This window comes from Felis catus, chromosome E1, assembly GCF_018350175.1.
Source record: "Felis catus isolate Fca126 chromosome E1, F.catus_Fca126_mat1.0, whole genome shotgun sequence".
Taxonomy (NCBI): Eukaryota; Metazoa; Chordata; class Mammalia; order Carnivora; family Felidae; genus Felis; species Felis catus.
Genome location: NC_058381.1, coordinates 41025220 through 41051556, shown reverse-complemented (window position 1 = coordinate 41051556; position 26337 = coordinate 41025220). Strand labels below are relative to the sequence as shown.

The following is a 26337-nucleotide window of genomic DNA, read 5'->3' as shown; positions in this document are numbered from 1 at the left end:
GAAAAGGTGATTATTTTTAATATTTGTTTATTTGGGGGAGGGGAGGCAGAGAGAGCAGGACAGAGGATCCAAAGCAGGCTCCGAGCTGACAGCAGAGAGACAAATGCAAAGCTCAAATCCATAAACCATGAGATCATGACCCGAGCCAAGGTCCCATGCTCAACCCACTGAGCCACCCAGGTGCCCCGGAAAAGTGGTTTTTAAAGAGAGTGAGAGGTTGGTAAAAGGCTTTACTTCCTATTTTACTGTCCATCTCACTCCTACTCTGTTAGCATATTTCTAAGGGAAACATAGAGGAACTTCACAGCCCCTCACCACCTAATCTAAGTTCTCCCTTCCCCAAACCACCCCTCAAGCTTTTATTATTATTATTTTTTAAGATTTTATTTTTAGGTAATTCCTACACCCAAAGTGGGTCTTGAACTCACAATCCCAAGGTCAAGAGTCCCATGCTTTAATGACTGAGCCAGCCAGACACCCCAGAACCCTTCAAACTTTTAGAACACTGGGTGGTAACTTGGTCGTGGGAGAGGTATTGGCACCTTGGAAAATACTGTGAAAGCCATGGATTTTTTTCCCTCTCAAAAACTGTGCACAGGCAAATATGATATTCTCCACACGATTTTAGGATCTCAAGTTCTATTTGACTCCCCGCTCTAGAACTTCAAAGTCTGAGGTGGGTTTGTGGGTAAGCAAAAAAAAAAAAAAAAAAAAAAAAAAAAAAAAAAAAAAAAAAGCGGGAGGGAAAAGGAGAGGCCCACTCTAAGACCTGTTTCCCTTTCCAGCTCACATTCCTCCGCCCCAGTCCCGCTGCGCGGCCTCCGCTGGCAGCCGAGGCCTTAGTCTCCGCTCCAACTATTCCAACCATCCTGGGAAGGGTGGGGCGCTCGGCTCTTGGGTCCCCCTCGGTCGCCCCCCTTCCCCACCATCGGTCTCCCCTTCTGCCCCGGTCCCTCCCTTTCTGGGGTGGGGCCAGCCAATGGGCGACAAGATTCCGGGGTTTGGCCCGGGAGCCCGGGAGCTCACCGATTCCCCGCCCCACAGTTCTGGCCACCGTCCCGGTGCGCACGGACGTGGCTCGAGTTTCCTCGGCTCTCCGCTCTTTCTCGCTTTTCCCCCTCCCGCTCTTCTTCCTCTCCTGGGCTCGGGCTCCAGCTCTAGCTCCACCCGGCCGGCCCCGCACGGCTCCGGGTAGTCATGGAGGACACCCAGCTCCATATCATCGAGCAGCCGCTTCCCGGGTACCCCGAAGTCGGGGACCCGGGGTCCTCCCCTACGGGGGCGCCAGCGGCGGAGGAGCCGTCAGGGGCCGGTTCCGAGGAGCTGATCAAGTCAGACCAGGTGAACGGCGTGCTGGTGCTGAGCCTTCTGGACAAAATCATTGGCGCCGTCGACCAGATCCAGCTGACCCAAGCCCAGTTGGAGGAACGGCAGGCGGAGATGGAGGGCGCCGTGCAGAGCATCCAGGGCGAGTTGAGCAAGCTGGGCAAGGCACACGCCACCACCAGCAACACCGTGAGCAAGTTGCTGGAGAAGGTGCGCAAGGTCAGCGTCAACGTGAAGACCGTGCGCGGCAGCCTGGAGCGCCAGGCAGGCCAGATCAAGAAGCTGGAGGTCAACGAGGCGGAGCTGCTTCGGCGCCGCAACTTTAAAGTCATGATCTACCAGGTGAGCTGGCGGGAAGGACCGCGCCCGGCCCAGCGTCTCCGGGGCTTGGGGTGGGGGGACCTGCCCGCGGTGCTGCGCTCCTGCCAGCCTGGCCTGGCCCGGAGGACCCACCCTCCTTCCGGCGAGCGCCGCTAGAGAGGGGTGGGGTGGGTGGCGGATTTCTGTGGAGCGCGGAGGGGCGCGCTGTGCACCCCGTGCCTGATCACCTAACCCCCTCCTTCGGTGACAAACTCGCAACCGAGTTAGGGGGCTGGACTCGGGGACGCTCCCCATCACAGACCGCTCCCAGCTCGGCTCTGTCAAGTCTACCTACTTGGCGGAGGTTTTGGGAAAAGCCAGGGGTCCCTGGCGGCCGGTGGGCCCGCTGTAAACGGACACTGGCGGCGCGGCCCGGGTTTGGGGCCTCCGGCGCTGTTCGCCCGATATAGCGGGTGATTCAGGGCTCAGGCACGCACCGGCGGGGGCTGCGCCAGGCGAGGGACGCGACCGCCAGCACACGCCCCCGTACCCCGCGCCCTCGCGTGGGCCTCGGCTACCGCCGCGTCCCCTCGCTGCGATCTGCCCCTGGCCCTCCCGGCACTTTCAGGACCTTGAGGATGCTGGCAGCGCGCCCGAACCCTTTGCCGGATGGAAGCGGGCGCGAGGGGAGGGGGAGCGGGGTGCGTTGTGAGAAGTGCAAGAGGGCCCCGGCCGGTCCCGCAATCTAGGCGCGTTGAATCACCCCGCTTGCCTCCCTGACCGCGTAGCAGCAGGCAGACGTGCGGGAGGAGGCTGGCGCGCCCCAGGCCCCGCCCAGGCCGCTTGTTGCTTCCTATGCACCTCTCCTGGTTTCTCCCGCCCTGTTAAAACAAATTTTTTTTTTTTTTTTAATCATAACCCCAAATAAACCTGGAAATCTCAGTGTTGCTGGTCCTCTCCGCTTATCTCTCCCCGGTCCCATTAGAAGTGGGTCTGAGCTAAGGGCTTGGTGATCTTTGGTGGGGTGGGAATGTGCCCAGTGTCGCCTGCTCTGCTTCCTGCAGGCCTGGTTGCTGTTCCCACCCCAAGGAGGTGAGACCAAAGGGGTGAAGGGGTTAGTCTATGCTCCCTCTGCCCCTTCCTCTCCCTACAGAAGGAATGTAAGGAAAAGGAAGGCTAGATTTCCCACACCCCCTAGGAGAGAAAACCTGTCAGGGATCTGTGGTTTCACTGACTGCACCAGGGCCTGGTCAACCAGTTTCTGAGTAAACCTCTGGGATTCAGTGAGGTCCTTGCCTTGGTCTCTCTAGGAGGAGCTAAGAGAGATGCAGTGTTTGAGACCAGTAGACACAGGGAGAACGGCGAACTGGCACCTGAGGAGGTGGTGTTGGGACAGAGACAGAAGTGGTGCTCTCCCCCTCCTTCCAATGCCCAGGGACTCCTCCCAAGTGGCTCAAGAAGTGAGCCCCCCCCCCCCCCCCATATAGCACCATCTGGTAGAAAATGTTTGTCTAGAGCTGTTTCCACTTACTCTAACTGCTCCAAGGAATGTGTGTGTGAAAGATTCTTAAAAGAGATCGGATTAGCACGGGGGGGGGGGGGGCACTAAGGAAAGGAAAGAACACCCAGGGGTCCGGGACAGCCAGCCAGCTCTTTTCTCCAGAGCCTTGTGTGCTAGAAGGTTGCCACGAAGGGCTTGGATAGGTTACCCTCCTCACTCTAAATATCCCAGACGGCAGAACCTGGAAAAGTTCTCAGCCTTGAGGTAAACCTGCCAAAGGTTGAGATGCTGAGAGAAGGGCGGGTACTGAGGAGAAAAACTCCTGTGCAGGGGCCAGTGGCATCTCCATGACTCCCTTTAGCAGCTGGCAGGGTGCTATACACCTTGTGTCTGTGGGGTGGGGGAAGGGGATCTAATCACAGGGTGGCTTTGACTGCATCTGGACTAAACCAGGGCCAGTGGGAGGCAGAAGGCTGAGGTAGAAAGAATGGCACAAGCCGGGGACCTAAGCCCCCAAACCACAGGAGAGATAACTAAGAAATAACATGGTTCCAACCTGGAGAGGAGCTCAGAGGTAAGGAAAAGATTCCAGCAACAGGGGTGGGGCTTCCCTGAAACAGCACTTCCCTGAGCTGCAGAGCAGATGTCCCAGGTAGGGGTGAGGGTGTAGGGTACTGTGCTGCTAAAGGAAAAGCAGAGACTGCTCCTCCCTGAGTCTGGACGCCTGGGAAGAGAATGAGGTAAAAATAGCTTTGCGCCTTGGCAGACCTAATAGGGAAGACTGGGGGCGGCGGCATTTATGGTAGTCAGGCTGAGGGGTAGGATGCTTGGGTGGCCAAGCTGAGAGAGAGGCTTGGAGAAAGTCCTGGGAGAGTGTGAGTTCTCCAGAGTGGTGACAGGGGAGGGGATGCTGTATTCCCCACTGCAGATGCAGGAGGTGATGATGTGGCACTGGGGGCAGGGTGGAGGGGAGAATGAAAGGAGGGAGAAGGCCCCCGCTGTGGGATCAAGTCATCTGGCCTCCTATATTTTCTTCCTGGGGGATAAAGAAAGGAATGACTTATGTGGCTTCACCCCATATTCAAGGAACTGCTAGGTGCAATGAGTTCATAGGTTAAGTTTATGTTTGATCCCCCCACCCCGCCACCATGAAATTCAGCACCCTCCATCCCAGGATATCAGAGCCTCCACCCTGAACCCACTTCTGAGTCATTACTGTCCTCTGGCATTTCCCTATCTCTCTAACAAAAACTAGCAGTTTGGCATCCCTTCCTATCAGGTGACACCTGGCTAGGCAACAGCCAGTGAATGCAAAGAGCAAATTCTACCAGTTGCTAGGGGTCAGCGGACTGAGAACTAACTGCTGGGAAGATCAGGCAGATTGTGGGCACACCACAAACAGGAGGGGTAGTGACCATTAAAGAACCAACTCTTCCTGACAATGATTTGGATACTATTAGTGTTTAGAGAACAGAAAAGGGGGCTAAAATGGAAAGAAACATTTTCTGGAGCAGTTTTGATGGGACAGTGACCTACACATGGACCCATCAGACCTGCTCCAAGGGCTTGAGGATAGAACCAGGAAGCACTTAAGGGATTAAAGCCTCATGGGCTTTAAAGGCGAGGGCACCAAGGCTGGAATGAGGGCTTGTTGGCTTTTCCTCCCAAATCCTAACCTAACTTCTAGCTTCTTCCTGGACTTGAAGCAAATCAGGGCTCCCTCGTTCCAGAACTCGTAAGCTTTGTCCCCAAATATTCCAATGTGGGGCTCTTGTCCCTCTCATCCCTCTAAGCCTAGTGGCCACGGAAAGAGTGCTTACCACATCCTTCCTCAAAAAAGCGGAGTTTTTCCTGGTCACTGGCTCCAAAGCAGGAGGGTATTTTGGGAAGCATTCGTAAGACCAAAGGAAAATAATTTTCCTCCCTCTGTTTTTTTCCCTTTCTTTTCTTTCTCTCTCTCTCTCTCTCTTTTTTTTTTTTTAAGTAAAATGTGACTATTGTAAAGGTCAAAATCAAAAAGGGATACAATGGCACAGAGTAAGCAACTGATAGAAATGAGAGGATACTGTTGCTAGGCAACCTACCTCAGAGATGAGGGGTGGTTTGTTCCATTTTATTGAACCATACTATTGTGAATATTTCATTATTCTGTCATTACAGACTTTTAAGCTGGAAGATACTTCAGAGATCATCAATTTCTGCTCTTTCATTTTGTAGCTGGGGAAGTGGAGGCCCAGAGAGGGGAAGTCACTTGCCTACTGTCGCTGAAGTCAGTGAGGGTCAAAGCGGGGGCAAGAATCCAAGTGTACCCCTTCTTCTGCTATATTCTCTATTCCCCAATTCCTCCTTCCATTCCCGGGCTCTGCAGCAGAAGTCAGGGTGCAGGTTATTCCAACAGAAGATTAGTTCTGGCTCCTTCATTCTGTAAGGGAGATAGCTGCAGGGTTCTGGCACTCAGGCTAGTGTGTGTGTGTGTAGATCCACATGTGCACACATATGCAATATTGGCTAAAAGTGGCTAAGGTTGGTGGCCATTAGCTGCTCAGCCTCATAGTGCCGAAGTAGAGGCAATGACCAATGACAGTGGCCCAATGACAGTGGGAGGGGAGGGGTGCAGAGGACAAGGTGTGGAGCTCCCTGGCCAGTATTGGGGTGTCCCCTGGCATGGACTCTGCATCTAGTTATGACAGGACCAAGCTGGCTTTCTCCTTGGCCTCCCTGTCACTTGCCCCTTCTCCTTGTACTCCACAGGGGTGGGCTGGCATCTGCTGCTTTGTGTTTTTGTGGCTGTAGGCCCCTACCCTGTCACTGGAGTCTGGTGATGCCCCTAACTGTCCCTCTCCCTGACTTCTGATGGTCCAAAGCAAGAGTGGCAGCTCAGCCCCTCAGAAGGGAGAATAGGAGCTAACACTAGGTCCCCAGGATGTAGGACCTACATAGGTTCCCATGTCATAAAAATAGCTTGGTTTTTTTCCTGATTTCTCTGTGCATTTTGGGCTTTGATATCCCAGGCGTGGGGAGGGGGAGGGGTGGCAAGGGAGGCAAGAGGTGGGGATGTGGCCAAAGGGAAATGGCCAGAACATCCCTCTTCCAAGCCCCTCCCTCTCCTTATCCGGGGTGGCACCCAGTGCCCACCCTGCCCCAGGGGAAAAACAAGAACTGGGATCAGCAGCATAGGACTCTGAAGACAGTGGAGTTGTTCCCCTACTCGCCTTCTTTTTCACTCATAAGAGCCTCCACAGCTAGAGTCAATAACTGGCCTCTTAGAGAACTCCTTTTCCACCCCCAGCAGCCTCTTACCCCCTCACGCCAGCCTTCAATAACATCATCCCAAGACCACAGCTGGGTAGGGATAGAAGGTAGGAGGCCAAGGATGGGACTGGGGAAGATTCTAGAGGGAGGGAGAGAGGCATCTGTTTAAATTGTGTTTATTAATCATGGGCTTGAGTGTGTCCCACTTTCAACCCCAGGGCCCTTGTGATGAAGCATTTAAAATGTGGTTCCTTTCCATCCTAATACATGTTGTACTCCCCTCCCCCTACTCACTCCCTCACCCCCACTAAGGCCTCTTTCTCTCAACCCCATCCGCACCCATCTCAAGCCCCATTTAAACCCCTTTTCCTCATCTTAGCCCAAGAAGAAGCTGAAAGCACCCTCTGACCCGGCCACACCCAAGACCGTGCCTTTTGACCTTCTGCCTGAGACTGAGCCCTTTGACCTGAAGCCTGAGACAGTGCCTGAACTCCCACCCTTTGACCAGACGCCTAGGACACTACCCTATTACCCAGAGCCTGTGCCTCTGCCCACCCCAGAGGAGCCAGCAGCCGGTGGGGGCACTTAGGGTCTCTGGGGTGATGTGGGCATGGGGGGTCATTCCAGTCCACCATCAGCTCACTGCTTAGCGGTGGTCAGTGTCCGGATGGCAGGCCTCTTCCAAGCATGGGTGGGTGGCGGGCATGTGAAAACACTCTCGCATTATGCAGAGTTCAGGGGAATGTGTTGTGTGCAATGGGGTGGGAGGTGAAGGGACGGGGCCCTCCCCTACCTCTTGGTTTCTGTCTTAATAGCAGACACTCCAAACACCATCCTTGAGTTGCATCCAGTGTTGCCCTGCATGAAATTGCATGAAACTGTGCCATGGCATCTGATTCTCCTTCCCACTCCCCTTCTGACTCCTCCTCTGGGACAGGCCAGCTTGGCTCAAAGCTTCTCTGGAGAGGGCCCTCATGAGGCCCAGGCCTGGGGTCTGTTCTGTGTCCTGTCCACCCCCTCCCTGTAGCTGAGGAAAACATTTACACTGATTTTTTCCATTTTTTTTAGAAAATGTTTTGCAAAGGGATCCCTTATGTTTGCCAGATCCTGCCTTGGGCGGGGCACCCAAAAGCTGCCAACTCCGAGAGGCCGGATGGAGGGGCATTTTAGCTGCCTCTGGCTTGGATCCTTTGGCTTCCCTATAGCACAAGAGTGTTTCCTCAACTTTTTCTTTCTTTCTTCTTTTTTTTCCTCCCGTAACCATCCTTCTAAGGAGTCTTTTTAGACGTTCTTTTCCCCCGGTCTCCTCCTCCACGAAATCTTAATACTACAGATATGCTATGTATCTGTGTATGCACCGGGACTCTGAGCACTACAAACTATTGCACTAAAATCCCCCCTCCCCTCAATAATCCATTTCCACCCTCTTGGGGGCAATATTACCCCTGTTGAGAATCCTGCTCTAACAGAAAGGACCCTTTGCCTTTGGTTTCTCTCACCCCTTGTCTCAGCAATCTAAAGTAATGATCCTGAATTTTTACAACTTTCCCTCTCTTCCACCTCTCCCCAAGTCTAGTACCCTCTTCTAACTTAGTCTCTGAGCAGATCCTAGGTCTCTGAATTACCTCTCCAAAGTCGTCTTCTCTGGCCATTCCCGGGCAGAAGTTGGGGACAGAGCTCTAAGCTAAGAAAGGCTCCTGGGGCGCTTGTCTGGCTCAGTCAGTAGAGGATGTGACTCTTGATTTTGGGGTTGTGAGTTCAAGCCCCACGCTGGGTGTAAAGCTTACTTAAAAAAAAATTTTTTTTTTTTTTAAGAAAGAAAGAAAAAAGAAAGGCTCCTACTTATATCCATATGACATTGTCCCCTTTTCCCTGACAAATGTGAATGCCTGGATCAGGCACATAATAGGTGCTCGATTAAATTATAATCATATTACAGTCTTCTTCCTAAGCCAGAGGATCTTCAGTTTATACAGCAGGGTTGGGGAGAGGAGTAGAAGGGGCGGGGAGCCTCCCTGGGGCTCCTGAAACTCACCCTGGACTGGTGCCTTCCTGGGTTGGAGAGCTATGTGTGCTTGGTGGGGGGAAAAGGGATCTATGCATGCTTTTGCTCAGACCTGGTCATTAAAGGTAACTCTGGAAACCAATCCTGTTGGGAGTGGTGGTTTTGTTTAATAAAAACGTGAAAACAGAACACACAGAGACCTCCCCCCCTGCCTGAGGCCCTTCCTTTGGTGAAGGAGCTCTGCCAGGGAAGTAGGGGTGGGACAAGGATGCCTGGCCAGTGTGTGGCCCAGGGTGAGGGGAGGTGCTTTGGAATTGTGTTGGTAGTTGTTGTAGCAACAGGCAGGCTGGGTGGGCCCAAGACAGCACTCCAAGGCTATGAGTCATAGGGGAAACCTGGCTTGGAAAGGGGGAGAAAAGAGAAAATCCATTAATGGAGGAGAAAAGCTGAAGTCATGGTGGTATACCCTTTCCAGAGCCAGTCTACTGGACACTGTCCAGGGACTTAGGTCGAGTTGTCTCTTCCCTCATCCCCAGGGACGTTCCACCAAGAAGGCAGCTCCTCCGGTGTAAACCATCACTCCGGAGGAGACCTACAACGAATGGGGTTATTATATTCCCACATACGTTTCTGGACTGGGGGAGACACCTCCAAATCCAAGAATAAACCTCCTTTCACTGGGAATACTCCCTGATGTTATATTTGAGACTTTTCATCAGAAACGAGGAAGATGGAGTTGGCTACAAGAAGCCTGCAACGCTGTCCCTGGCCCTGTTCACTTCCAAGTTCAGCTGGCAAACACCTTTAATCTAGGAAGCCAGAGGCCAGGAAAACCAGTCAGCTCAGCCTTTAGGGGGTGGGGAGGGACAGGAGTGGGTGTGGGAGGGGGGTATCAGGGATGCTAGGAGTGGGGCAGGGAAACAATGTTGATTTGTTTTCCAGCAGCTGGGACTGTTTCCTGATTATTCCCCGCCCATCACCCTAATCCTTCCCTACCCCATCCACATTGTCTGAGCTTAGTGAAAGGCGGGGTTCTCCACTACCCTTTGGTGGAGCGTGTGTGGGGTTTTAGTCAGACAGGCTTGTGAAGGAGAGATCAGAGCTGAAATGTTTTTGATAGTGGAGCTGCAGGTAAATGCTGGGTGGAGAGGGATGAAGAGGTAGCCCGGAGTTTTGATCATGGAGAGTCGTAGAATGGTGTGTAAAAGAGAGGACTCAAATAGCAGGCAGAGAGACGTGACTGTAAAGAGGGCACCCAAAGGGTACAACTGCAAATTAGAAGGAATGTTAAGACAGGTTGGGACACCCTTATACTGAGATCAAGGAAAACACCCTTCAATGCCTCTGTGAATGATAAGAGGCAGAGGGATGGACAGAATGACTGTACCAAGCCAGCTATGGCAGGTGGAGACTACAAGTCCCAGCATGCCCTGAGCCCAGATCACCTTGCCTGCTGGGAGGTGTAGTTGAGTAAGGAGAGCTTGAGGTGGCTTGATGCCCAGCAGTGCTGTGCCCAGTTTGGGAGAAGAGGTGGAGCTAGCTTTCTGTCTTTGTCCTTGCTAATGCTATTGACAGGGAGGGAAGGAAGTTGGGAGGGGGTGTTCCTAGTTTTCAGTGTAAACCAGGAAACTCTGGCGGGGATGTGGATGGGAGGGAAGAGGAAAGAGGTTGGGGGCTGGGGAAGGAATTTCTGTAGCAGGTGGCTCTGAGATACCAAGTGGCGTGTGTGTGTGTGTGTGTGTGTGTGTGTATGTGTGTTATGAGAGGGGTCAACTCATGTTGCCTCATTTTTCTCAGATGGGATTTCCTTACAATTCTGGGAAACAATCTTCAGAAAACCCTTTGCAAAACGACTGTCTCTCATTCCTTCATCTGAAGTCCCTAAAAAGAGTCTGGGCCAAAGAGATCTGGGTTTATGTTTATGTTCTGGGTTGTGCCCTCTTTCCCTTTCTATAATCAGCCTCCCCTACCTTCTTGTGGGGGATGATCCTGGGATTCTGAAATGTTGGCCCAGAGTCAAGACCTTGGAATATCTTCCCAGAATGGAAAACAGTGTTGGTGCTAGGTACTCCCAGGGGAAGAGGGAAGAACTGGCTCTGAACTCCAGATCTCAGGGAATCTGGGACCACTACCCTATTCCTGTCTCCTTGAGCTCCAGTCTGGGGGAAAAAGAAACAAGAATGGAAAAAGTAATGCTTCCCTTCCATTCTAAGGCTGGGAAGTCAGAACCATTAATGTCCATGTTGGGGAGAAAACATGCTCTTGGCTGCCAGCCAGCCAGCTTCCTCCTCTTTCCTCCTTCAATTTCTACATGGGGGGGGGGGAAGGGGGTGAATGACCACTGCTGGAGCAAATCAGTATGTGGAGGTCAAGGGTGGGGAGCATGGGCGCAGCACAGCTCTCCTTCCCTACAACTGGTTCTGAAATTATCTGAGGCCTGGGAAACGCACTCCCTTTATCTTGCCTTCAAGCTACCTACCTGGGGGTCACCTGACACTGGCTGTGAACTCACTCGCTCCTACCTCCACCCCTCAACCACGTCCCCAACCCCTTTGCGTTTTGGCTTGGCTAGAGCAGTGTGGGACTCCGTGCGCCAGAGGGCGCTCTGCCCATTCCCAAAGTTAAAAGTTGTGTTCCCTGGGACGCAATTGGTAAGGAGCGGTTTTCCTATAAGATGGGGGGATGTAGGGCATAGGACAGGGGTGGAGGGCTGCAGAGATAATCAGCCCCAGCGCAATTACACTACAAGCCAATCTCTGACCGGAAGCTCGGTTCCCTCCTCGCCCTGTCTGCATAGTTAACATTCATTCAACACATTTTATTGGACACCGACACAGTGTGTCCAGCTCAGGGTCGAGGCTCTGGGGTTACACCGACGAAGGGGTCAGGCCGATTTCACGGTTACCAGGCCACAGAAGCACCCCCACCCTGCCTCCGGTTCGTCCAGTGTCCCCCACGTCCCTGCCCAACCCTCCGCTCTGCCCCTCACCTCTCCGCTCCGCTCTCCTTTTAGGATGAAGTGAAACTGCCGGCCAAGGTGAGCATCAGCAAGTCGCTGAAAGAAGCGGAGGCGCTGCCCGAGAAGGAGGGCGACGAGCTGGGCGAAGGCGAGCGGCCCGAGGAGGACGCGGCGGCGCTGGAGCTGTCCTCCGACGAGGCGGTGGAGGTGGAGGAGGTCATCGAGGAGTCGCGTGCCGAGCGCATCAAGCGCAGCGGCCTGCGGCGCGTGGACGACTTCAAGAAGGCCTTCTCCAAGGAGAAGATGGAGAAGACCAAGGTGCGCACCCGCGAAAACCTGGAGAAGACCCGCCTCAAGACGAAGGAGAACCTGGAGAAGACGCGGCACACGCTGGAGAAGCGCATGAACAAGCTGGGCACGCGCCTCGTCCCCGCCGAGCGGCGCGAGAAGCTCAAGACCTCGCGAGACAAGCTGCGCAAGTCCTTCACGCCCGACCACGTGGTCTACGCGCGCTCCAAGACGGCGGTGTACAAGGTGCCGCCCTTCACCTTCCACGTCAAGAAGATCCGCGAGGGCGAGGTGGAGGTGCTGAAGGCCACCGAGATGGTGGAGGTGGGTGCCGATGACGACGAGGGCGGCGCGGAGCGCGGCGAGGCGGCCGACCTGCTGCGCGGGAGCAGCCCCGACGTGCACACGCTGCTGGAGATCACCGAGGAGTCGGACGCCGTGCTGGTGGACAAGAGCGACAGCGACTGAGCGGACGCGGGGCTCTGCCCAGGAGGCCGCGCCACCCCGCCCCGCCTCTCCCTGCCCCCTTCCCACGCCTTTCCTCTCCCGCCCCCCCCCCCTCCGCCCCCCGCCCGGAACTTTCTCTATCGCATTCTCTGTCGGCCCCAAACGGGCTGAGATATTTCTAAATTGACAACACCGCCCCTCCAGGTGCACCCCTCCAAGTCTTAAAGCTGTTAAGATGGGAGAGGGAGGCAGCCTCTTCTACGAACAGCCCCAATTTGGGCATAGTCTGGGTGGGCATGGAGAGGGGGAGTGATCCGTGTCCTGGTCGTCCAAGTCAGGGATCTTAAAGGAAATTGCTGTCATTTCCATGGTTGCCCCCCCCCCCCTTGGGGTAGGCTGCCTTCCCCCTAACCTCCACCTCACACTCACAGCCAACTGCTGTCATTCCTGCTCACTGAGCTCTTTTTTTCCTCATCCTGATCCCTGGAGACTTCAAAGCCAAAGTTACCATAAAAGGAAAGAGTGAATCTCAAAGAGGACCCTTGCCCACACGGAAGCCCCATACTGGAAGGACTTAAAAGCAGCTTTTGGGAGAACCTGGGGCAGTGGGGGAAGAAGGCAGAGTGAGCTGTGATTCTGGAAAGAGAGTCTAGCACAGGCGCTATCTGTAAAGCGTCCCAACAAGGAAGCCTGGAGCTAAGTACCACCCTGGGGAAGGAGGGCGCTGGTGTGGAGAACACTTACATGTTTGTGCATCCGCAGCAGCAGCACATGGCTATGGCTTTAGGAAGGAGAATGGGAAATAGTAGAAAGTGGAAATGGGTGAAGAGAGGAGAATTCTCCTCATTAGCAGCCTGAGAAACACAGGACGAGAATCCCATCTTAGAGGGGTTCTCCGAGGACAGCAGGACAATTTTCAGAATAAGGAGGGAGGACAGTTAGGAGAAAGCAATGATCCAAAGGGAAGAGAGAGGGAAGCCTCACCTTTGTCCCTTAAATGAGATGTGAATGGTGGCGCCCCTTGTGGCAGCCCATGTCTCAAAGTCCAGAAAGGGAGGGTCCCAGAAGGGGGCAGCACCAGACTGTGGAGAGCTGGGAGTTAGGAGGGAGGCAGCCAGCAAAAGAGAGCAAGGTGCAAACCGCCAGGGCACCAAGCTGAGAGCTGGAGGGGGGAAGGGGAGGAGAGTGTATGGAGCAACCCAGCCTTGGCTCACTCCTGGCAGTTTCTTCTCAAGATCCTTCCCTAGAGCTAGTATCGGAGCTGCAAAACTTGTCAAGCCCTCCTTACCCTTGTGGGTGCCTCTCCTGAATCGGTGGTGGTGACAGGGATGCTACTTCCAGTCCGAAGGCCTGATTTCTGTAGTCCACTGACAGGTTCTTCTCTGGACACTTCAGTGCTCCCTGTTCCTCCCCAGTAAAGGTGGCTTGTCAGAAGGTAGGACAACTCCCTTCCCCCTCAAGCCCAGCCCAGAGAGAGCTGAGGGCTTCCTTCTCCCCCACCTCCTCTGCCTCCTCTTCCCTGCTCTGCTTTTTAGAATTGCAGCTAATTGTTTTAAGGGGTGGAGGGAGGGAGCCTGGGGACACAAACTTTTTTTTTTTACAATACAAAGCTTTGCTTCTCTCCCCTCGTTTTCTTGGTTCCCTTCTCTCTTCTGGACGGTTGGAGACTCTTCAGCTGAGGGAGGATGGGGATTGCGGGACAAGGTCCCTTGGTGCTGATGGGCTGAGGGGCCTGAGTTGTGGGCAGATACAGTTTCCTGTGGGCTCTGGGGAGCCTGTCATGTTGCTGTGTCCTGGTGAGCAGCCCGACCAATAAACCTGCTTTTCTAAAAGGATCTGCGTTGGATTATATTCTCTGAAGGCAGTTACATAGGCTCAGTTGCAGAGGACAGGAGGGGGCCAGGGAGGGGAAAAGGGAGACGACTGTTGGTTTAAAGTTATTTATTTATTTATCTGTTTAGGTGGAGGCGGGGGAGGGAGAAAGAGAATCCCAAGGAGGCTCCGCACTGTCAGTGCAGAGCAAGACACGGGGCTTGAGCTCACCAACGTGAGATAGTGACCTGAGCCAAAATCAAGAGGTGGATGCTTAACTGACTGTGCCATCCAGGTGCCCCACAGACAATTGGTTTAAACCTGCCTCATTTGCTTGGGTGGGGAGTGGGAGTGGGGTGTTACCATCATTCCTGTTTTTAGAGATGAAGAAACACAGGGTGACTCGTCTAAAGTCAAGTACCCGGTAAAGTCAAGTCCCCGGTAAGTGGCAGAGCTGGGATTATAAACCAGGCAGCCTGGTTCCACAGTCTGACTGATAAGAATCTATAACCCTGTACTGTCTAGATAGATCCACTTCCCTGATGTCAAGGCATTAGCCCTCCAGACACACTCAGTTACTCTACTCAGTTTGAGCTTCCTCCCAAATGTACATTTCCAGATCATAGGCCTAGAGGAGGCAGTCTGGGGAGGGGAAAAATCAGAGGCCCTGACTCAGAGGGCTGACTGTCCTAGAGAAAGGATTCCAGTCCGTGTTATATGTGCCAGTCATAGTCACACAGCATATTTAATTCTCCCCCAAATCCTGGGATGGGCACCGATTTCACTGTGCAGCCTCTCTTCCCCATGAGCAAGCAGCCTGCTCTACCTTGTCCACAAGTTATGGGTTTCCTAGAGCAATGGACTCAAATCATCACGTGGGTTCTGCCCGCATCAGAATCACCCTAATGAAAATACTGTCATTCCTGGGGCTCCAACCCAGCCTTCTGCCACTACCTCAAACAAGCTGGGTCCTTCTTCATGAGCGATGCATTTGACTCCCCTGCCCCTGCCCCCAGCAACAAGCACAGTGGAGTCTGGAGTTCTAAATCTCCCAGAAAGGGTTGGCTTCCCACCAGAAGAAATGAAAACTGATGCTGAAAATTCAGAGCACGGGAGCCTGGAAACTTCCCTCCTGCCAGGAGAGGGTCCTTCTTCCTCTGGGATCCAGATGTACAGCTGTGAGAAGCAGGGAATGATGTCAGGACCCCAGCTATGGAATAATAAGGACAAGAGAAACCAGAAAAGCCCTGGGGTAGTGGGGCCATCATGTACTTCTCCTACCTACAGTAAAGCACCTGACACACACAAACCCCTTTCCTTCTAGAAGCCATGCCTCTCATTGGTCCACCAGCAGCAGAATGACTAGGCTGTACCTTCCCTACCCAGTGTTATTCTGGGCACCACTTTGTTAAGAGCAGTCCTAACTCTCTGAACAGCCACATTTCTGCTGGCTCCTGCTCCATGGCATTCCTTCTTTACATAACAGTGTGGGGCCAAAACTTCCTTGAATCAGAATTTACTCCTTTTCCTCTTCCCTTGCTGCTGAGGGGAGGAGGAGGGCTGGTTTCAGGCACTGATGAGAGAGTCAACTGCCTACCAATCGGATTTTATGGAATTCCAAGGTCCCACAGCTACAAAGCCCTTTTTCCACCAACCAGTCATGAAGTTGCCCCCACCCATCATTAGCAGTATTTCCATGGGTTAGAAGCAGACAATAAACTAGGGGTATTGTCTCTCGAAGGATCCCATCAAATGTGACCCAGGATCAAAGGAAGTTCCTGTACAGTCTCAGATTGAGTTATCAGGTCTCTAAATGGTACTTTCAAAGTCCTATTCCAAAGAGGTAACTTTTCATTGGGGTCAGAAGGAAACAGCTATAGTCAGTCTTAGATTGGTCCAGACCTTCATCTGCTCCCACCCAGAGTATTTGAAATGACTTTAGATTCTCTTTCCAGGGCGCCTGGGTGGCTCAGTCAGTTGATCTTCTGACTCTTGGTTTTTGGCTCAGGTCATTATCCCAGGGTGGTGGGATTGAGCCCACATCATGCTCTACTCTGAGTGTGGAGCCTCCTTAAGAATCTCTCTCCCTCTGCCCCTCTTCCCTGCTTATGCATGCACTCTCTCTCTCTCAAATAATAATTTAAAAATAGATTATTTTTCCAATCCATTCTCCACACTACTGCCAGACAGAGATAGGATAAGTAAAGATAAAGGAATATATATTTTTCCCTTTATTTTAGAGAGAGAGAGAGAAAGAGCAGGGGAGAGGGGCGGGGGAGAGAGAGAGAGAAAGAGAGAGAGAGAATCTTAAGCAGGCTTCATGTTCAGCACAGAGACTGATGCTGGGCTCGATCCCATGAGCCTGGGATCATGACCTAAACCGAAACCAAGAGTCGGATGCTCAAAAAACTGAGCCACCCAGGCACTCCAAGAAATATAAATATATAAATGTATATATTTGTATATATAAAATACATATATACATTTTTTTTTAATTTTTTTTCAACGTTTATTTATTTTTGGGACAGAAAGAGACAGAGCGTGAACGGGGGAGGGGCAGAGAGAGAGGGAGACACAGAATCGGAAACAGGCTCCAGGCTCCGAGCCATCAGCCCAGAGCCCGACGTGGGGCTCGAACTCACGGACCGCGAGATCGTGACCTGGCTGAAGTCGGACGCTTAACCGACTGCGCCACCCAGGCGCCCCATATATACATTTTTTAACGTTTATTTATTTTTGAGAGAGACAGAGCGCAAACCAGGGAGGGGCAGAGAGGGAGACAGAATCCAAAGCAGGTTCCAGGCTCTGAGGTGTCAGCATGGAGCCCAATTCGGGGCACAGACTGAGAGAGAGGGAGAGAGAGAGGGAAGCAGGGCTCACCCGAGGTAGGGCTGAAGCTCACCTGATGCGGGACTCGAACTCATGAATCATGAGATGATGACCTGAGCCAAAGTCAGATACTTAACAACCGAGCCACCCAGGTGCCCTGTTTTGTTTTGTTTTGTTTTTTAAGTTTATTTTTATTTATTTCGAGAGAGAGAGAGAGAGAGAGAGCGAGAGAGCAAGCAGAGCGGGCAGAGAAAGAGGGAGACAGAATCCCAAGCAGGCTCTGCACTGTCAGCACAGAGCCCGATATGGGGCTCAAACTCACAAACGGTGAGATCACGGCCTGACTTGAAACCAGCAGTCAGACGTTTAACTGACTGAACCACCCAGGTGCCCCTCCACTGTGTTTGTTTTATTAATAGTCAGATTTTCCCCATGTGCTGGTAAAGATGGTCATCAATAACTTCAGGCTTGTGGCTTAACAGCTAAACAACCCTAGTTAAGAGGGTTTCTTTCCAAATCCTTCTGGCCAGAATCACAGATATGATGTCCATTGGCCCTGTTAGGTCATAGATCCAAACCACTGTGCCTCTGACCAAATCTAGGTTATGTATCGCTTCTAGAACCGTGGAATAGAGAGTGAGAAAGGCTGATTTCCCAAATGAAAATTGGGTTGCTGTTATCAACAGACAGGGGAGAGGATGATAGGCCGACAAAACAACAGATGTTCTTTCCCAGTGATCTGTTTGTGATACTGTGCTAGGAGCCAAGAACTAAAAAAAACAAGACATCTAGCTCTTGTTTTTAAAGGGTTTGCAATTAGTGGGAAAGGCAGATGTACAAAAGAGCTCAAAGAGACGACTGTAAGAGAGGTAAAGCAAAATGCAATGGCAATACACTGGCAAGGGACTAATCCTGCTTGGGGAATATGGGGACATTTAAAGTAGGAAGGTGGCTTCTAAGCTGCTATCCTAAAAATGGGTAGGATTTCAAACAGATGTTGCTAGAGAGCTGAGACAGTGTTGTAGATGATTTTTTTGTGTCACCAGAGCCTAACAGTGTCTCAAATACAATCACAGTGGTTAATGGTTCTTTGGTTGAAAATATAAGAAAAAAAAGACATTGGCCAAATGGGAAAAAGGAGCTTACGTTGGAAGGCTGCCAAGATACCCTGTGGACTCCAAGGAATCACTGAATGGCTAAGTTAGGAAGAATAGGCATCAGGGCATCTCCAGGGACTTCTGAGAGGGAGTTGATGGATAGCCTTCTCTAACATGCTGACATTAATGGAACTCCGCTCTAAGGGCTCCCAGGTTCTATGCCTCTCAGTTTCAAGTTCCAGATTCCTGGCAAAGAAAATCTGATTAAGGCAATTAACATCCGTGTTCATCCTGGATTTAATAATCTATGGCCAGGAGGAAAGGATCATGTAATACAGACGTGGCTGAAAGGACCCATTTCAGTATATGATTGCAAGTGGGGAGAGGAGCAAGCCCCAGGAAAGGAGGACTTGTTGAGAGCCAGGCAGGACCCAAGAGATAGCCATTAACATTGTAGGTACTCAGAAAGTGGTAATTAAGTGAAAGCAGTGATGTGGGACAGGGAAAGTTCTCCAGGCAAAGGGAACAGTGTGCAGAAAGGCAAAGAGGGCAGGAAAGCAGAAGGCATAACCAAAGAACAGTTAATAGAATTATGGAATGTTGGAACTGAAAGAGGTTTTGTTTTATAGATGAGGCAACAGTAAGAATCATTTTACAGAGGAAGTTTCTGCAGACCCAGGAGATAAAGTAATTTATCTGCACCTAATAAGACTCAGCACAAAAGAGTTGTCAGAAGAGAGGTGTTCCTTTGAGGTGCTAGGAATAGATGAGTTTGCCAAGGGAGGGGGGTCAGAGGGAGAAAAGGATGGAATTTAGAATTAAAAGCAGGAGTGCTGGGTGGCTCAGGTGGTTAAGCGTCCAGCTCTTGATTTCGTCTCAGGTCACAATCTCACGGTTCATGGGTTCAAGCCCCGTGTAGGGCTCCGCACTAACAGCATGGTGACTGCTTGGGATTCTCTCCCTCTCTCTCTGCCCCTCCCACGCTTTCTCTCTCTCTCTCTCTCTCTCTCTCTCTCTCTCTCTCTCTCTCACACACACACACACACACAATAAATAAATAAATTAAAAAAAAAGTTAAAGGCAGAAGTGCCCAACCTTAGGAAGTCGTGGGGATGGTGGGGTGGGGGCAGCAAAGTCGACCATGGATGGTCAGAGAGGGAAAAGGACATCTTTCTGGGTAAGGCACTTCCATAAACATTATCTCAGGTAATTCTGATGGGTATTGGATGTTCCTCTGCTCAGAAAAGTCCCTGCCCTTTTCTCCAGGGCTGTGTCTCTGCTGGGTGACCAGGACCCTGCCCCTGTTCACAGCTGCCTTGTCAAGATGGATATCTGGTCCTTTCTGGGCCAATGAAATCCTCTATGCCATCAATTTAGAATTTTGAACCAACAGCCACAGAGACTGAACATTTGCAGCAGCAGCCTCAGGTCATAATAAAGGAAAGGTAGAGCTTTAGTGAGATGTTCTACAAAACCCCTCTCTGGTGAGGTTCCTGAAATTGCTCTTCCCAAGGTGTGGCTGTTCAACTCTTTATTGAAATTTGGAAGCCATCTCAGTTTCTTTCTGATAAGTCTCTCCAATGTTGTGATTTTTTTTATTTTGCATAAGATAATAATAGCTAACATAAGTTGAAGGGGTGCAGTGAGCCGGATGCTATATTGAATGCTTTGCTTGTTACCTCATCTAATTGTCATAACAACCTATGAGGGAGATGCTCTCATAGTTCCTATTTCATTGATGAGGATACTCATCAACTTCTCTAATGAGTCTCAGAGAGGTTAAACAGCCAGCCCAGGGGCACATTGCTACATAGGTGGGGTGCCCAAGCAGTGGACCCTGCCAGGATCTGGGTTTTACCTGCCATGCTTCACAGTTAACTTGAGAGTATCTTCCAATCAAAAACATTTTATTCTTTTATTTAAAAATATTTTAGGGGCGCCTGGGTGGCTTGGTCGGTTAAGCGGCCGACTTCAGCTCAGGTCATGATCTTGCGGTCTGTGAGTTCGAGCCCTGCGTCGGGCTCTGTGCTGACAGCTCAGAGCCTGGAGCCTGTTTCAGATTCTGTGTCTCCCTCTTTTTGCCCCTCCCCTGTTCATGCTCTCTCTCTGTCTCAAAAAAAGAAAAAAAAAACATTAAAAAAATTTTTATTTTTTCTGAAGTAATTTCTACACCCAATGTGGGGCTCAAACCCACAACCCCGAGATCAAGAGTCGCATGCTCCACCAACTGAGCGAGCCAGGAGCCCCATCAAAAACATCTTAACGCAAACTAACCAAGGTCAGAATCATGTTCTGTATTTGAAGATGTGGGTGCTGAGGCTCGGAGAGGGTAAGGAACGTGCCCAGGGCTCCACAGTTTATTCTGTGTCAAAGTCAGGATTCAAACCCAGTGTGTCTCACTTTAGCTCTGTTAGCTTTCTAGTTAATGCAATGGCTTCTATGGACTGCTGCAATGGTCAAGGGAGGAAAATATGTCGAGGAGAGAGGAGGGGAAACGGTTGATAGTACCACATTCTGTAGCAAAGTTAAATAAAATGACAAAAAGAAGACATTAGCTTTGATTAAGAGGAGATTCTTGGTGGCCCTCAAGAGCACAGTCCTATGGAGAAAGAGGGCAGAAGCCACTTTGGTAGCACAAGCAGGGGTGGGGACATGGGGAACATGATGGGAAAGAGGGATAACTTGAGGGTCGAGATAGGAAAGAAGGAATATCTTCAGAGACAGAAGTGAAGAATAAGTGGAGAAGGTCAGGAGGCAGAAGGGAATTAATAAAACTCAGAGAGGGGAAGAGTGGGACCAAGAGCACTTCTATTTGTTCAGTAAGTCTTTATTGAGCACCTAGTATATGCCCAGCACTGAGGAGGCAAGGGAGCAGCAAACAGGTAAGATCTGTTTTCCTGGAACTGACAGATAAGAGACTGTATACAGGTAAATAAAATGACGAGTATGATAAGAGTTCCACAGGAAATAGCACATAGTGATTAACACTCTGGGAGCAACTGTAGGTGGGAGTATTTAGACAAGGCTTCTCTAAGCAAGTGAGACCAGTAGGGTGAGGAGGAACTAGTTGTGCCAAAGCTGGAGAAGGAACAAGAATGGGATGTGCAAAGGCCCTGAGGTGGGAAATGGACTAGCTGGAATTTAGTGGGCAGGAGGCAGGTTGGTGGGATAGGCAGGGCCTTGACAGGAATGACAAAAAGCAGAACTCCTTTATCCTAAATCCTATGGGAAGCCACTGAAGGGACAGAATGACATGAATGATGTTTTAAGCAGCACAGGGAAAGAGCTTAGCCTTGAAAATATTGAGGAGGGAGGACTGTTCTTCAGACAGGAGGAAAAAGAGATGCTCTTTTCTCTTATTTGAGTGAGGGGGAGTTGGGCAGTCCTGGTGAGCCCTTCTGTTGCCGAGCCCCACGGGGGTCCTATCACATACACACATTGCCCCGTGCCTCCTTTGGTCACTGCAGTGACTCGCCACCCATTTACCACCCCTGAGATTCTTGTCTAAATCTCTTCTTTGCCATGCCTTCTTCTTGATTTAGAGTTCAACTGCTGATTCCTCCAGGGAAGAGGGAGTAAATAAAGTTTCTAGAACTTTACAAAGTCTGATCAGTCTCAGTTCCTGATCTAGCTTATAGTTCCTGAGTCTCCCTGAAGAGATCAATAGAAACTTATCCTCCCTACCCATCGCTATGTAACAAACCACCCCAAAACTTACTGGTTTAAAACAACGACAACATTTATTTTGCTTATGAATTTGTAATCTGTGTAAGGTTCAGTAAAGATGACTCACCTCTGCTTCACTTGGCCTCTGTTGGGGTGGCTTGAAAGATGGGGGGCTGGAATCATCTGGAGGCTTCTTCCATTCATGGCTGATGCCTGCTGTTGGCTGGGCCTTAGCTAGACTGTTGGGCAGAACACCTTCATGTGGCCTCTACGCGTAGCCTGGGCTTCCTCACAACACTTCCAAGGGCGAGTGTCCCAGGGAAAGAGTCAGGTGAAAGCTATATCGTGTTTTATGGCTTAAACTCAGAAGTCACGCAGCATCATTTCCACTGTGTTCTATTTATTAGAAGTAAGTTACTGAGGGAGTGGAAGCAGACTCTTCCTTTAAATGGGAGAAGTATCAAGGAATTTGCAGACATGTTTATAAACCACCATATGCTTGAACGAGCTGGGGCTGGGATTCTGCCTTTATTCATTTGTTGGGTGGAGGTTGGGAGCCTCACTTTTCCTCTCCTTTAAACTCTTCCTTGGGGATCCAGGAGGAGGGTTAAGCCTGGGGATATAGTCAAGAAAGAGCAGCTATTCACGTTCTTGAATCAGACTCACGCAGATTTCAATCCTGTCTCTGCCATTTACCAGCTTGAAGTTTTTGGGTAAGTCACTTCACCTTGGGTAAGCCTCATCTTCTTAATCTGTAAAATCACAGTATCCTCCTCATGGGGTCATTATAAGGATTGAGTTAATAGATGGGTTACATAATACATGTTCAGAGCAGTGGCTAGTTCATAGTAAATACTCCGTGGCTAGCTATTACTGATATGATTATTCAAAATATGTTTATTAATATTTAATTCATGCTTCAGTGAGTTCTAGCCCAGAACTGGGCTAGATGCTAGCTGCTGGAATTATGAAAATGAGCACGAAGGGGGTTCAAGCTTCTAGGAACCTATAGCTCAGGGGGGATATGTTTGTTTTGTTTTTGTTTTTGTTTTTAAGAAATCTCTACACCCAACATGGGGTTTGAACCCATGACCTCGAGATCAAGCGTTGCACACTCACGGACTGAGCCAGCCAGGCACCCCTGGGATATGTTGAAGCATGTAGGCAGAGTCCAGGCTTTGGAGTCAGCCAGACCTGGTTCTCATTCTGAGTTCGTCCATAGTTTCTAGCTGTGGGACTTTGGACCAGTCTTTCACTTTCTCAGCCATAGTTTTCTCAGTTGAAAATGAGAATTACAAAAGTACCTGCCTCCCTGGGGTTCTGGTGAGGATCAAATACAATAATCTACATAAAAAGCTTAGCATAATTCTTGGAACATGGTAATTACTTAATACATGTTAATTATTAATTTTGTGTATCAGGAAGTAGGCTAATGAAGTACAAGGTGAAGAACGCTGTACTAAATGGGGCATACAACCTGTTAAAGGAGTCCAGAAGAAGAGATTAACTTTGCCAGGAAGAATCTTGGAAAGCCCTGAAGAGGTAATGTTGGAACTGCACTTTGAAGAGTTTCCCGGTTGTGAATGAGGAAAGAGGAGGTATTCCAGGAGGAGGGAAGCAGATCTACAAAAGCATGAGGTAACAGAAGGTGTTGACATGTTTGGAGGAAGGAGATAAATTCAGTTTGGGAGTTTAAGGTGTTGTTATGGAGGGAAGGAGGCTGGAAAAGAAAGTTCAGGTCAAAGCATTGGCTTACGTGGGAGAAACTGCCATCTGTAAGCCGGGGGGATTCCGTAGAGGGTGGAGAAAAGCCAGTGGCTGGGCTGGAGAGAGGTTTTATAGGTGGAACAGCTAGGCTTAGGGGTAGATTTTATGTGTGCATGTGGGGGAGGGCAGTGAGGGAAACAATGGCCATCTGCTGAGGAGTCAGGGGAAGAGGCCAGGGTTTGAGTGGGTGGAACAAAGCTATGGGATGGGGAGTCCAAAAACCTGGCTCCAAACCCACCTGGTATACCTCTGAGTATCTCTGTGACCTTGAGAACATCACACTATTTTGTCCTCAGTTTCCTATTGGTAAATAATATGCCTTCTTCTATTTGCTACACATAATTATTGTGAAAAAGAAGAGAAGTAATGAGTCCGTAGGTGCTTTGTATGCAGTAAATAATGCAACAAATATCAGACCCATCAGCCAACTGCATGGAATAGTACAGCTAAAGCAGAGTTTAGGTGAGATGGAAGGTAAGGGTATCTGTTCTGTGGTGAAATAAACATAGTGATTGGTAACACACACAAACATGCACATCAGATAAATTCAGTAATTTCCATACTGGGCTGGGTCTACAGGAGGGCAATGGGTAACTCAATTCCACCATCAGCAACTTTACCACTTGTGCTTGTAGATGTTCTCACCTCTCACTTGGATTATTTAAGGTGGTCCTAAGATCCAAATCGGGAGTCTTTGGCTGGGCTTCAGGTATCTGGGCAGCCATCAGAATTTGTGCGTAAAAGTCATGCTGTGTATTTTGGGGGCTAGAATCCATAGTCTCCAGCAGACTCTCAGAAGGATCTGTAATGCTCCCCCCCTCCCCAAAGGTTAAGAGTCATGGATTTTCTCATCAGAAATTAAGAATAACCATTCTTGGGGTGAAGAACTGGTAGCAGAAAATTCATTTTTATTTTTGAATTTCCTGAACTGTATGATTTTTTGAACCATGAACATGTTTCATTAAAACACAAAATGAAAAGTTTCACTGAAAAAAACTTATCGGGGGTTATCTTATCTGGATGGTGCCATAACCATCTTTCATCTTTATACCTTTTTGTATTAAACACAATAAGTACGAATATTAATAGCTGTGATTAAAAAAAATCCTGATAGGGGAGTCTGGGTGGCTCAGTCAGTTAAGCATCCTCCTTCAGCTCATGTCATGATCTCACAGCTGGTGAGTTCAAGCCCCGCATCGGGCTCTGTGCTGACCGCTCAGAGCCTGGAGCCTGCTTCAGATTCTGTCTCCTTCTCTCTCTGCCCCTTGCTTGCTCGCGCTCTCTCTCTCAAAAATAAATGAACACTAAAAAAAAAATTTTTTTAAGGAAAAAACCCTGATAGTGACAGCACGTGCGCATGGGCGCGCGCGCGCGCGCGCGCACACACACACACACACACACACACACACACCATTCCATTATGCAAAGTACATCCCCTATTTTGTAAGATAAAATGTCTGTATTTCCTATAAACTACTGGCTTCGATGCAGTAAAACTTGGATTTGAAATAGACGGGACGAAAAAGAAAAAGACAGGCAATTTCAAGTATTTCAGCTCAGACCCATAAAAATAATGTGTACATGTGTCAATCCTCTTATGCACTGTCGTCTGCCTTCTTGTGAACCCGCCAATGTGCGAGCCGTTGGCGTTTGATGCTTGAAGCGGCGGAACGGAGGACAGGGTTAAATCCACTACCCTCTCCCCACGCACTCTAGTAATTACTCTATTTCCACGTCATGTTTCCGGGTGTGTGTGTCCCGACTCACGCAGAAACTGAAGTTCAAAGCAGGCGGGAGTCACCCATGTTCTTTTTGCTGTCCCCAGACACTCAGTTCAGGCGTTGGGCCCCCTGAGGATCTGGCGATACCTGGGGATTGTCTAACTGGTTGATTCCCACGTGGTAAGTGGCTCGCAACCTCGCCCCCACGTGGAGGCAAGAGCTGGGAAAAGGGAGAGCGGGCAGAAGAGAGCCGCATCAGGGGCATTTAAAGTGTCCTGACGTCACGCATTGCCAGGAACTCAGCTGAGTTTTCAGCAGGACATTCCGGTCATTTTCCCTCCCTCCCCCCGGGTTTCTGTGCCCAAGGCCGCGGCTCCCTCTCCGCTGTAGCGGAGGGAGGAGCACTAAGCGCTCGGAACAGCCAGCACTGGGGCGTTCCCAGTCTACTCTTGGCTCCGCCCTTCCCCCCCAGAGGCCCTCCTCATTGGTTAGCGGGTGGGGCTTCGGGTGTACTGTACTTGCACCAGTGCCTCTGGGTGGCCGGGAAAACTGGCCGTCTCATGAATTATGCAGAAGCGGCGTGTCTGTGCCAGGCTGGGGCTAGGCGGGGATTGGTTGGAGAGGCTGTAATTCAGCGGTTTCCGGAGCTGCGGCGGCGTAGACGGGGAGGGGGAGTTTGGGGTTCCGACGTCGCCGCGGAGCGAGCAAGCCCGAACCGGATCCTTGACGAGCACCCCTGCTCTGCGCTGTCTCTCCACGTCTGCTAGGAGAGGCCCGGCGGCCTGAGTGAGCCTCGCGACCCACATTCCGGCGCAAGCGCAGCCCCGGCCTATCGGGCCTGAGCCCGAGAAACAGGTGAAGGGGGTGAAGGGTGGGGCCGCCCCCCCGACGGCCCCCAGGTCTGGGGATCCCGGAGGGCGCCGGAGGGGCCGGGAGCCTCTGCAGTGTTTGGGGGAGTTGTGGATGCGAACTTCAGTGGGGCGGGGGGAAATACGTGGAGATTCGAGGGTCGCTCAGAAGGGACAACTCCCGGGATGACAGGAGCGGGCCTCTGAAAGGACAGGGGGCGCTGGGAGGAAGTTTCGTTCTTTGGAGAAAGGGCTGACGCCGAGGAAGAGAGAATGGGCTCGAGGGGAGAACAGTGGGGCGAGGGCACTTTAGGGTGGGGGTGGCAGAAGTGAGGGACAGCCCCCCGACTTCCTGCTCCCTGGGGCTCTGGGGACGTTCCGGCCACAGGAGCAACTGTCACGCCTGCAGAGATCACGGGCGGGGGCGGGGGGGCTGTTGGAAAGAGCTTTCTCCCCGCTCCCCAGCGCGCCCGGTGGCTCCCAGCTGAGCCAATTCCTCGGCCTTGCCCTGTTCCCTCT

At 50.9% G+C, this 26337-nt stretch overlaps 2 protein-coding genes across 6 annotated transcripts in view; both read left to right on the top strand.

The window, feature by feature from the left end:
• The first annotated feature begins 969 nt into the window (after positions 1–969).
• Positions 970–13913, top strand: CAVIN1 (caveolae associated protein 1). The gene is made up of 2 exons (XM_003996883.6): positions 970–1668; positions 11398–13913. Exons 1-2 carry the CDS (start codon positions 1198–1200, stop codon positions 12097–12099), a joined length of 1173 nt encoding a protein of 390 aa, XP_003996932.1. The 5' UTR covers positions 970–1197; the 3' UTR covers positions 12100–13913.
• An 11657-nt stretch (positions 13914–25570) lies between these two features.
• Positions 25571–26337, top strand: part of STAT3 (signal transducer and activator of transcription 3) — a 69902-nt gene continuing 69135 nt past the window's right edge. For 2 of the 5 annotated variants that reach the window (XM_006940361.5, XM_006940359.5), the window contains exon 1: positions 25571–25825. The gene's annotated coding sequence lies outside the window, so the exon portion shown is untranslated. The remainder of the gene's footprint in view (positions 25826–26337) is intronic. The other 3 variants (XM_006940360.5, XM_045044633.1, XM_003996881.6) reach the window with 3 other exon arrangements.

What these genes read in the sequence shown, in the direction of transcription:
- CAVIN1 (XM_003996883.6), top strand. Translation starts at nt 1,198, where the DNA reads ATGGAGGACACCCAGCTCCATATCATCGAGCAGCCGCTTCCCGGGTAC. An exon ending in TTAAAGTCATGATCTACCAG is followed by an intron (nt 1,669 to 11,397) that starts GTGAGCTGGCGG and finishes CTCTCCTTTTAG; the next exon opens with GATGAAGTGAAACTGCCGGC.